This window comes from Scyliorhinus canicula, chromosome 21 (genome assembly GCF_902713615.1).
Source record: "Scyliorhinus canicula chromosome 21, sScyCan1.1, whole genome shotgun sequence".
NCBI lineage: Eukaryota > Metazoa > Chordata > Chondrichthyes > Carcharhiniformes > Scyliorhinidae > Scyliorhinus > Scyliorhinus canicula.
The window spans coordinates 59,721,610-59,733,871 of NC_052166.1; the positions used below are offsets into that span (position 1 = coordinate 59,721,610).

A 12,262-nucleotide genomic window follows, 5' to 3' on the forward strand; every position below is an offset into this window, starting at 1 on the left:
CCAAAAAGGTTAGGGGGGGGTTATTGGGTTACGGGGATAGGGTGGAAGTGGGGGCTTAAGTGGGTCGGTGCATACTCTTTGGGCCGAATGGCCTCCTTCTGCACTGTATGTTCTATGTTCCTCTATGACAAGCAGCACAGTGGCACAGTGGTTAGCACTGCGGCCTCAGGGTGCCGAGGTCCCAGGTTCGATCCCCGGTCTGCGTCATTGTCCATGTGGAGTTTGCACATTCTCCCCGTGTCTGCGTGGGTTTCACCCCCACAACCCAAAGATGTGCAGGATAGGTGGATTGGCCACGCTAAATTCCCCCTTAATTGGGGGAAAAAAAATAATTGGATCCTCAAAATTTATTTTTTTTAAAACACCATGACAATGCAAGGTTTTGTTGTTGCTGTGCACCATCACAGCTTTATATTTATTTAAAAATCACTTTCCATCAGAGGCAAGGACCGAACTGAGGTATGTTTTGCAATCAATCGCTGCAAGTAAAAAATAGACTATACAAAAATTTGATAGACTAAACTAAATTAAATACCGCACTGATCATCAGATTAGGGTTTTATGTTATCGAAGTTCAAAGCTTAACAGTCATTAGAGTTTATTCACTGTGCAGATGGCACATGGAATATTTTTAAATCTTGTCATTTTGCCTCTTAATCCAGTTCGTTGTTTTGAGATCCATCGCTGGTGGCAACCTTTAGATTCGTCTGTGGATAACAAGTCGTGACGTTTGAAGTTCGGCAGCGATCTTGTGAAAGACTGGCGACATTGATCACGTTTGTTCTCGTGTTGTCATCGAAGTTGAGATAAGACGTTGCGGCATGCATAGAAGGAATTAACCTGGGACATTTCTTTTTTTTAAATTTAGAGTACCCAATTGATTTAAGGGGCAATTTAGCAGCCAATCCACCTAGCCTGCACAACTTTGGGTTGTGGGGGCGAAACCCACGCAAACACGGGGAGAATGTGCAAACTCCACACGGACAGTGACCCAGAGCCAGGATTGAACCTGGGACCTCGGCGCCGTGAGGCTGCAGGGCTAACCCACTGCGCCACCATGCTGCACCTGGGACATTTCTGACCAGTAGAGAGGAGGCTTTTGTGACATCGGGTTGGAATGATTTGCTACTAAGTTCCCCCCCTGTCATGTATTTGGGGGAAGCTGAGAAATGGGAGTTGTGGAAATTGTTTACTACTGAACGTAAGATACAAGAGCAGGAGACAATCATTCGATGCCTCGAGCCTGTTCCACCATTCAATAAGATCAAGACTGATCTTCCACCTCACATCCATCTCCCTGTCCGGTTCCCATACTCAACTTCCTTAAAATGCTGCAATTTAGGCCTTGAATATGCTCAATGTGATTGTCGCCAATTATTTGCGAGCAGCATTCCAAAGATTCACAACCCCCCGTGTGAAAAGATGGATCTTCATCTCAGCTCTGAATAGCCTACTCCTTATCCTAAGACTGTGCTCTCTCATTCCAGACGCCGGGGCCAGAGGAAACAGCCTCTCAGCATCTAATCTGTCAAAACCTCTGGAAACTGTATACCTTTCAATAAGATCACCTCTCATTGTGCTAAGCTCCAGAACAAATAGGTTAATACTGCACAACCTCTCCTCAGTGGGCAGGAATCAATCTCGTGAACTTTCACTGCATCCCCTCGGAAGGTAGTTTGTCATTTTGTCTGTGACTTTTATATTCGGTTGAGTAATGAAGTTTCTATAACAATCTCAATCGGCCTCTGTGCTTGCAGCCAGTGTCTTGAAACCATCCTTTGTATACTCTGATTTCTTATTACCACAAAAGTCTTCCTTTTAATTTCCCAAATAAAATTGAAGGATTATCCTCAGAAATGAAGGTCACCAGGTTAGAATTTGCGCTTTATGACTGCCTTGGAACATACATCCTCTTTATGTAGAGGTCAGCCGACACAATCAACAGCAAATACTATCAGCCACATAACAGGTAATGAGTTCTCCAGAGCTCCGTGCTCTCCCAGCAGGGACCGGTCACTTGTCCTATTCTTATGTCGCCATGTCTCTTTGACAAAAGAAGGACCAGATATTGTTTACAACAACCAGGATATGCAATTGACGATTCCACTACAAAGACAAGAGTCTGACGTTATGTTACACCTCAAGGACAGCACGGTGGCACAGTGGTTAGCACTGCTGCCTCACAGCGCCAGGCACCTGCGTTCGATTCCGACCTCGGTTGGCTGTGTGGAGTTTGCACTTTCTCCCTGTGTTTGCGGGTGTTTCCTACGGGTGCTCCGGTTTCCTCCCACAGTCCAAAGATATGCAGGTTGTGTGGGAGGGAAATTAATGAGTTGCCAACTTAGAAGCATGCTGGGAAATGCTTGACTATAGTTCAACACTGCTTTTGAATGAAAATAAGTAGGTCAGGTAACATACTGCTTAATATTCTGGTCTCGGCTTTATTATGAAAACACATTGTCCTCCGAAAGATAACAAAATGTGTACTCGAGTTGTTTTTAACCAAGGGCAAGAACATACGTACTACGTATTTCATCTTACGTACTTTCCAGGGTTTATTTAATATAAACATGCCTGTTTACTTCAAGCTGTTATTTCAGACTATAAAACATGCTGTCCTCAATCGAATCTCAGAGTGCAGTGCAATGGCTTGGCAGCTGGAACACTCTCTCTCCGCAAATATATTTATGTAAATAAATTTCCTTCAATCGAACCTCGAGGAATTTGTCTTTATTATAATTTCCACGACATGTTGGGTGGATTGGCCATGCTAAATTGCCCCTTTACTGCCCAGAGACGTGCAGGTTAGGTGGATTGGCTACGCTAAATTGCTCCTTAGTATCCAAAGGTTAGGTGGGGGTTACAGGGCCAGGGTGGGGTGTTCTTTGAGAGGGTGGGTGCAGACCCAATGGGCCGAATGGCCTCCTTCTGCACTGTAGGGATTCTATGATTCTATTCTATGATAATGACGGCCCTGCTAATGGATTTTTATTAGTATCTGGCACCTCCATTTCACCCCTCTTCTTAAAAAAGTCGCTTTCAGAAGTTCCAGTGCCACATTCTCCACCTGCTTCAGATTTTTGCCACTGCACCAATTTTTAAACAGGAAAAAAAATGAGATATCTATACTTGCTTGTGTAAGACAACCCACGTACAAGATGATTCTCCCCACCCCCCGATAAAATTTTACAGACGTTTGGAATAACAGCCCTGGCATTACATGTGACAAGTTGCACGTCTTCATGCCAGGGGTGCCCAGGACGAGACCATCTCACCCATCTTTTGTGTATCAATGTGTTCCTATCTGCTGTTCCTTCTCCAGCTCTGTGATGTTTAAATAGTAACATTCCTGACTTTAGTCTTGGCTCTAAATCATGCAATCATAGAACATGACAGCACAGTACGATTCTCATGTGCGCAGGATCATTGAATCATAGCAATTTACAGCATTGAAGGAGGCCATTCGGTCCATTGTTTCCATGCTGGTCGACAAGACACCATCCAGCCTGTTCCTGCTCCTGATCTGTAGCCTTGCAGATAGAAGTGCTTCAAGTGCCTATCCAAGTACTTTTTAAATGTGACGAGGGTTTCTGCCTTGACCACCCTTCAGCGAATTCCAGACCCCCAAAAGATTTCCCCCTCAGTTCCTCCCAAATCTCCTACCTCTTCCTCTAAATCTCTGTCCCTGGTTCTGGGTGCCTCACCCGAGTGGTATAAGGCCTCCCCATCCACTCTATCTAGACCACTCAATATGTTATGCACTTCAATCAGGTCTCTACCCAGTCTGTTCTGCTCCAGAGAAAACAATCCCAACCTGGCCACTCTTTCCTCATCATTGGAATTCTCCAGTTCAGGCAACTTCTTGGCAAATCTGCTCTCTACCCCTCTGATTTAATGGCATCTTTCCTATAGAGCCGTGACCAGAACTGCACGTGGTACTTCAGTTGTCGTCTAACTAGTGTTTTATACAGTTCCATCGCCCAGCTTCGATAGTCTATGCCTTGGCTAATTAAGGCCAGTTTCCCATAAACCTTCTTGAGCACCATACCTACCTGCCAGGGATCACCAGCGGTCTGCCATGCAGTTCAAGGTGTCCTTGTTCCTCTGTGCTTCTCTGTCTCCCACTAGTTATTGCGTACACCCTCGTTAGCCTTCCCCAAATGCGTCACTTCACACCACTCCGAATTAAACTCCATTTGCCACAGCTCTGCCCCCTTGACATCTTCCTGCAAAGAATCCCTTTGAAAGGCGATCCGACTGTCCCAGACAGCTGCCCTTTCACTACATGGCCCTGAAATAATCCTTCCCCTTCAAATATATATCTGCTTCCCTTTTGAAAGTCACTACTGGATCTTCCTCCATCACCATTTCACAGCTGCTTAAACAACATCTCTTTATCTCGTCCCTGGTTCTTTTGCCATTCACTCCTCTCGCTGTATCTGTGCTGAGGATTGGCCTGCATTCCCAGCAGCAGAGGTTTAGGCTGACGAGTGGAATTAACAGGGAAGCTTTGATTTGAATACCACATTGCTGGTGGACGACAGCAGAGCTGATAGGGTGTGATGAGATGTGGTCTGGCCCACCATTCAAACGGAAACCTGGGGGAAGGTCAGGACCTATGTATAATGATACTCCCAAAATACCTTTAGGAATATAACTCTCTAGTCTTTTAGGACATTAAGAATAATGATAGGCAGCAGTGCACTATATATTGGGAGCTGCTGTGTATCTACAGTTTTTAAAATGTTGTAACTTTCAGAGAGGAACTGGATAAAGATTTGAAAGGAAAAACATTGCAGAGCCCCGGGAAAAGTGCGTGGAGCCGTGGGATTTCTCTTTCGCTCGTTTCCAGGATGTGGAAGTCGCTGGTTATGCCAGCATTGATTGCCCAACCCTAACGGCCCCGGAGAAGGTGGTGGTGAGCTGACTTCTGAAACCTCTGCAATGCATGAGGTGTAGGTACACTCACGGCGCTGTTAGAGAGAGAGTTCCAGGGTTCTGACCCAGCCACAGTGAAAGAACGGCCGATCTGCGGGATCCTCCTCTTCGCCGGCAACGCACCCACGCTCGCGGATCTCCCGCCGGCATGGGGTAGCCCACAATGGGAAAACCCATTAGCCGGCTGCCGGGAATGGAGAATCCCGCTGATTCCCGCTGGAAAATGGGGCTGGCGGGACAGAGAATCACGCCCAGTATGTTTCCATATCAGGATGGTGAGTGGCTTTCCATTTGTATTTGTATCTTTTGTTGTTATAAAACCATTAATGCCTCAATAAAATGTTACAAAAAAGGATGGTGAGTGGCTGGGACCAGGGTGGTGTTCCCATGTGTCTGCTGTCCTCGGCTTTCCAGGCGGATACCTCTTTCCAAGTCCCTCAACCCCACAAACACACACACAGTGGAAGGGCCGAATGGACTCACCCTGTGCCATGGGGGCAACAATGTCAACACCTGGTGTGAACTCCACCGGCTCGAACAGACGCCGTGCAAAGCAGCGTTTTCAAAATTGAGCAAACATGCCTGGTCACGTTTCGACAGGCCAGATCGAACACCCCCAAGGATTCTTACGCCTTCTGAAACGGTTCAGAAAGTTACTGAGATGCAGAACACCGCCCATTCCAAAGCAGCAACTTTCATACGAGGGCTGGGGGGGGGGGGGGGGTGGAAAGGGGAAGAAAACCTCCGCCAAAATATACCTCGCATCTCAAAACCGCACCAGCAAGAAAAGGTGCTTGTGTAGCCTGGAGCATTGAAGCACACAACACACAGACACACAACAGCCACTTCCCCCCGTGTACCAGGAGACTCCTCGCCCTCCTCACAGCCCCATACCCCCAGGGAATCACTGCCTCGATACACAGGTTTCGCTACATTCAGGAATGGTTCTAACACACTCAATGGACAGGGGAGCGGGGGGGGGGGGGGGGGGTTTGTCACATCACCCCCCCCCCCATAAAAAAGTCTTGAACAATTAGATACATTTGTTGTTGTTTTTTAAAACAATTGTCCGCTGCCTGATAGAAACCAGAGGGACCGCCACATATGAAGCAAACCCCCTCACCCCCCTCCCCCTCCTCCTCTCCCTTTCCTGCTCATTTCATTCTCCTTACCTCGAAGAGTTGAGGGATTTCCCGCCTGGAAAGGTAATCCTTGGCATCGCTGGAGTTCATGCCGGGCGATGAAGCCAAGTAGGTGAGACCCGAAACTGACCAGTGAAACTGACAGCAGTCAGGGTTCCTGCCGCCGCCTCCGCCGCCGCTGTCCCTGTCTTGCATCCAGCCCCCCTTCTCTTCACGCAATGCAACATTAAAGTCTCAAAAATGTTCTTGGACAAGGTTGGGGAGGGGGGAAGGGGGGGGGGGGGGGTGAAATCGACTCGAACCTTTCTCACGCCACAGCACAGAGAGGAAAACACTGGGATTAGCTGGTGAACCAGGACATCTTTTGTCACTCCCTGGGAATCTCCCTCAATCCACCCTGCCCGCAAGTTTTCAAGCCTCAATCTCCAGCCTTCAACCTCACTGATCGGGTTTACCTGTTTACCCCCCACCCACCTCCAATCTCTCTCCCTCTGTATCTCCCGCCGGGGAGGGGTAATTACAGGCACCTCCCGGGCGTCCGCATGTTTATTGTCTTGCTTGACGGTCGGTGGACTTTGAGTGAATGAGATTCCTTGCGCTCTTGTGTGCCCTGCCTCCCTCCCTCGCTCCTTTTTCCCCTAACATCAGCCCAGGGTCCAAGCGCCCGCGCGTTCCAGCCCAACCAGGAACAGAAAATGCTGGACAATCTCAGCAGTTTAGGCAGCGTCTGCGGGAGAGAGAAGGGATCTAACGTTTCGAGTCTGGGGGTGTGCCTTTGTCAAAGGTAGAGAGAACTGAAAATAGAGTGAGATTGATACTGTTGTATGTGTGTGTGTGGGGGGGGGGGGGGGGGGAGCAGGATAGAGGGCCAGTGATAGGTGGAGACTGATAAAGATCAACGTTTTCACCTTCCACAACAAGTTCTTCATCCAGACACATGGAACAGCCATGGGGACCAAATTCGTATCTCAATATGCCAACGTCTTCATGCACAAGTTTGAACAAGACCTCCTCACCGCACAGGACCTTCAACCGACGTTATACACCAGATACATCAATGACATTTTTCTCCTTTGGACCCACGGCAAAGAATCACTGAAGTGACTACACGATGACATCGATGAGTTCCATCCCACCATCAGGCTCACCATGGACTACTCTCCAAAATCGGTTGCATTCTTGGACACACTCATCTCCATCAATGACGGTCACCTCAGCACTTCGCTTTACCGCAAGCCCACGGATAACCTCATGATGCTCCACTTCTCCAGCTTCCACCCTAAACACATTAAAGAAGCCATCCCCTATTGGCAAGTCCTCCGTATACACAGGATCTGCTCAGACGAGGAGGAGCTTAACAGACATCTACAGACGCTGAAAGATGCCCCTGTACGAACGGGACATGGCACTCAACTCATTGATCGACAGTTCCAACGCGCCACAGTAAAAAACCGCAATGACCTCCTCAGAAGACAAACACGGGACAACACCGACAGAATACTCTTTGTCGTCCCCGGAGCGGGAAACTACGACATCTTCTTCGCAGCCTTCAACACGTCATCGATGAAGACGAACATTGACGGCCAAGGTCATCCCCACACCCCCACTACTTACCTTCAAACAACCGTGCAACCTCAAACAAACAATTGTTTGCAGAAAACTACCCAGCCTTCAGAACAGTGACCACGACACCACAATACCCTGCCATGGCAATCTCTGCAAGACATGCCAGATCATCGACATGGGTACCACTATTACACGTGAGAACACCACCCACCAGGTACGCAGCACATACTTGTGCAACTCTGCCAACATTGTCTACCTCATACGCTGCAGGAAAGGATGTCCCGAAGCGTAGTACAGTAGCGAGGCCATGCAGACACTGTGACAACGGATGAACGGACATCACGCAACGATCGTCAGGCAGGAATGTTCCCTTCCAGTCGGGGAACATTTCAGCAGCCAAGGGCATTCAGCCTCTGATCTCCGGGTAAACGTTCTCCAAGGCAGCCTTCAGGACGCGCGACAACGCAAAATCACCGAGCAGAAACTTATAGCAAAGTTCCACACACATGAGTACGGCCTCAACCGGGATCTTGGATTCATGTCGCATTACATTCATCCCCCACCACCTGGCCTGGACTTGTGAAATCCTACCAACTGTCCTGGCTTGAGACAATTCACACCCCTTTAACCTGGGGTTACCCCATCTCTGGTTCTGTAAAGACTTAATTACCTGCAATTGCTTGCTTTCAAAGTATCGTCTTACATCTTTGACTTTGTCTACATAAATGTTTCTGGAATTTACCTCTCCGTTCACCTGAGGAAGGAGCTGTGCTCCGAAAGCTAGTGATTTGAAACAAACCTATTGGACTTTAACCTGGTGTTGTAAGACATCTTCCTGTGCTCACCCCAGTCCAACGCCGGCATCTTCACATCATCGATAAAGATATCGTGGATGAAAAGACAAAGTGAATGGAAATCACAGAATCATAGAAGGAGGCCATTCGGCCCATCGAGTCTGCACCGGCCCTTGGAAAGAGCACCCCACTTAAGCTCACACCTCCACCCTATCCCCGCAACCCAGCAACCTCACCTAACTGTTTTGGACACTAAAGGCAATTTATCATGGCCAATCCACCAAACCTGCACATCTTTGGACTGTGGGAGGAAACCAGAGCACCCGGAGGAAACCCACGCAGACACAGGGAGAATGTGCAGACTCCGTACAGACAGTGATCCAAGTCGGGAATCGAACCTAGGACCCTGGAGCTGTGAAGCAACAGTGCCAACCATCGTGCTACCGTGTCGCCCTAAATGGGTGTCATAAGTTCAGCAGATATAGGAGCAGAATTAGGCCATTCAGCCCATCGGCTCTGCTCTGCCATTCTATCATGGCTGATATGTTCCTCATCTGTTACTTACAATGCTACAGACCAAGAGCTGGATTGCAAAATCAGCCAGAGCATCTCCTCCCTAGAACACACACCCTAGGAGCAGGGGTCGGCAATTTAGCCTCCCAAGCCTAACACCCTCAATGTGGTCATGGCTGATCCCATCCTGACCTCAACTCCACCACCTAGTCCGTTCTCCATGACCCTTCACCTCATTAGCAGTTAAAGTCTGTCTAACTCCTCCTTAAATTTACTCACTTTCCCTCCATCCACCGCACTCTGGTGGTGATAAGTTCACCAATGACTGAAAGGTGCTGATCGCAAATAAGAGATCAGAATGTGTTAACGGCAGAACAGGGGTAAGGAGTATGTCAAAGGACAACTTGGAGCAGGGGCCCTAGTGTGGTGATGGGGGGGGGGGGGGGGGGGGGGGGGGGGGGAGGACAATGGTGAGGAGGAAACAGATCAATGGAAGAAATTAAAATAAATTGATAGAAATAAAAATGGGCTGAAGGTGGAGGAAGTTGTTGAGCTCAACGTTAAGTCGGGAAGGCTGTAACGTGCCTAATGGGAAGATGGGGTGCTGTTCCTCATCATTGCGCTGGGCTTCACTGGAACATTGCAGTGGGACGGGCATGTGGACGTGAGAGCAGGACCTGTGAGTTGAAATAGCAGCGACAGGAAGGTCGGGATCCTGCTTGTCAAAGGCCATTCCACTGTTCCGGGAAAATGTAAAAATTCTTGTTCTTTTTTTCTCTCTGTCTGAACTAGGAATATTTCGAATGTGACCTTCTACTTGGACCCATTTTCAACCCATCCCTCTCCACGACAGGGCCATAACATTCCGGGTATTCGCTCTGTCAGTTCACAGAATTGTTACTGTACAGGAGGACACTATTCAGCTCATCGCATCGGTACCGTCTTTCCAAACCAGCAACATGACTTAGTGCCATTCCCCTGTGCCCCTCAATATTGTTTTCTACAGCTCAAGCAAATGCATGTCAGTTTGCTAGAATTATTACTGCACAGAAAAAAAATGAAATTAAAATGAAAATGGCTTATTGTCACGAGTAGGCTTCAAATGAAGTTACTGTGAAAAGCCCCTAGTTGCCACATTCCGGCGCCTGTTCGGGGAGGCTGTTACGGGAATCGAACCGTGCTACTGGCCTGCTTGGTCTGCTTTCAAAGCCAGCGATTTAGTCCTGAGGCCATTCAGCCCATCGTGTCTGTGCCATCTCTTTGCAAGAGGCCACACTGCTGGTCCCACCCCCCTGCCTTTTCCTGGCGAGCCCAGCAAATCTTTCATTTCCAGATAATGATCCAATTCCTCTTTAGAAAGCCATGGGTGAATCGAACTCCCCCAGAATCTCAGCCATTCCACATCCTAGCCACCCGCTTTGTAAAAATGTTTTTCCTTCACGTTGCCTTTGGCTCTTTCACCGCGCAGAGGAGTAACCGCAAAGCCCCCACGGCAGCAGGAATGGAACCAACACACCACCACCAACAAACACTTCCTCATCTTAGACCCCGTGGCCCGCACTTCCAGCTTCAATCTGCCACGCCAACACTGGGCACTCCTCACCCGTCTCCATACCGGGCCAAGGCCTTTGTGCAGCAAGTTGGCACAGGTGGAGCCTGTGCAGGGAGCGCGGACTGGGGCAACTGTGGTCCACCCCAATCACTGACTCACATCATTGAAGACACAATTCAGCAGAGGGCTCAGAGAGCTCCATCAAGCCATAGCGGAAGCTATTGTCTGGTTTGTTGATTACGGCACAGGCTAATATATATTTTACCAGTTACCCAGGGTCACTGGATTACTCATCTAGTGATGGTACCAATGCACCACCTCCACCAAGAGTTTCAACTTTACTGATAATCATGGTCAGGTGGCACGTTATTAAAACACCTTATGGAAATCCATGTACACCACATCAACCACTTTAACCTCATCGATCCTCTTTATTACCTCATCAAAAACTTCAAGCAAATTAGTTAAACATGCTGCTCTTCCCTCTATGTTCTATTTGACTGATTGACTGTGCATTTTGCTCCAGGAAATTGTTTTAAAAAACTTTCCCACCACTCAGGTTAAACTGACTGATCTGCCGTCGCTCAGTTTGTCCTTGTGCCCTTTGCCTGAGCAAGGTGCGGGCAAAAGTTGCAATTATCTGTCCTTTAGCCCAGGCATTGTCAAACTCGGGGGCGCGACCCGCGGGTGGGTGTCGGGAGGGTCGCGGAGCTGTCCGTTGCGGCGCTCCCGATCGTGCAAATCAGCGCGCAACGGCCGCAGCAGCCGGCTTTCAATAACGCCGGCTGCAAGTGGCCTTCAAAATGGCCGCGAACATGTAAAGAAAATGCGGCTGCACTGCGCATGCGTGCCCAATCATCGGCGCGTGCGCATGCACAGTGCAGCTGCTTTTTTTTTTAAACGGTTGCAGCTTTTTGTTTTACAAGTTTGGGGGGGTTTTATTCATTTTATTCATTGAAATTCTTTTTCATTTACTTTTTTCATTTTATTTAAATTTTTTTTTACAAGTTTGAAGGGGTTTTATTTGATAAAATTTTACAGGAAAAAATGCAGAACTTTGGACAGATTGGAGACGCCATACTTTCCGACACCGGAAGGCTTCATCTTCATCCAACAGGTTCCATTGGAGAAGCGTGTACGAGGGCCAAAGGGACCCGAAACCATTTCCTCCATTTTTCTCAGCAGCAAACAAGGTAAGAAAAAATGGTGGGTGGCGCAGGTTCAGCCGGCGTTGGTCGCGAAGGTCGGGCGTGGGTCGCGCAGGTTCGGCCGGGTTGGGTCACGAAGGTCGGCCGGTTGGTAAAAATGGGTCCCCGGAAAAAAAGTTTGAAGAACACTGCCTTAGCCCTACGCCTGTATCTAAGGCGGGTAGGAATATTGTGGCCAGCACTCCTCCAATGTCCAGTCACAATTCTGTCATTATCCTCACACCCCAGTGACTTATCGACTTCAAGTACACCCAGACTATCTAACATGGGCAGCATGGTGGCACAGTGGTTAGCACTGTTGCCTTCCAGCACCAATTCCGGCCTTGGGTGACTGTGTGGAGTTTGCACGTTCCCCCCGTGTCTGGGTGGGTTTCCTCCGGGTGCTCCGGTTTCCTCCCACAGTCCAAAGATGTGCAGGTTAGGTGGATTGGCCATGCTAAATTGCCCTTAGTGTCCAATGATGTGGTGTTACGGGATTAGGACAGGGGTTGGGTCTAGGTAGGGTGCTCTTTCAGAGTGTCGGTACAGAGCTGATGGGCCAAATGGCCT

At 48.6% G+C, this 12,262-nt stretch overlaps 1 protein-coding gene and 1 long non-coding RNA gene across 6 annotated transcripts in view; one reads left to right on the top strand and one right to left on the bottom strand.

Annotated features, from left to right (window-relative positions):
- The window catches only part of LOC119955856 (adenylate kinase isoenzyme 1-like), a 211,274-nt gene extending 204,582 nt beyond the window's left edge, over window positions 1–6,692 (bottom strand). For 2 of the 3 annotated variants that reach the window (XM_038782497.1, XM_038782495.1), the window contains exon 1: window positions 6,111–6,691. In XM_038782497.1, the coding sequence (XP_038638425.1) occupies window positions 6,111–6,275 (165 nt within the window). In that variant the 5' untranslated portion in view covers window positions 6,276–6,691. Of the gene's footprint in view, window positions 1–6,110 lie in introns of all 3 variants that reach the window. The other variant, XM_038782496.1, reaches the window with a different exon arrangement.
- Window positions 1–11,608, top strand: part of LOC119955857 — a 75,820-nt gene extending 64,212 nt beyond the window's left edge. Inside the window, exons 3-6 of one of the 3 annotated variants that reach the window (XR_005458544.1) lie at window positions 663–776; window positions 1,488–1,671; window positions 4,760–4,918; window positions 11,547–11,608. This is a non-coding gene — a long non-coding RNA (uncharacterized LOC119955857). Of the gene's footprint in view, window positions 1–662; window positions 777–1,487; window positions 2,252–4,759; window positions 5,183–11,546 lie in introns of those variants that run through there. The other 2 variants (XR_005458543.1, XR_005458541.1) reach the window with 2 other exon arrangements.
- Window positions 11,609–12,262: the final 654 nt, after the last annotated feature.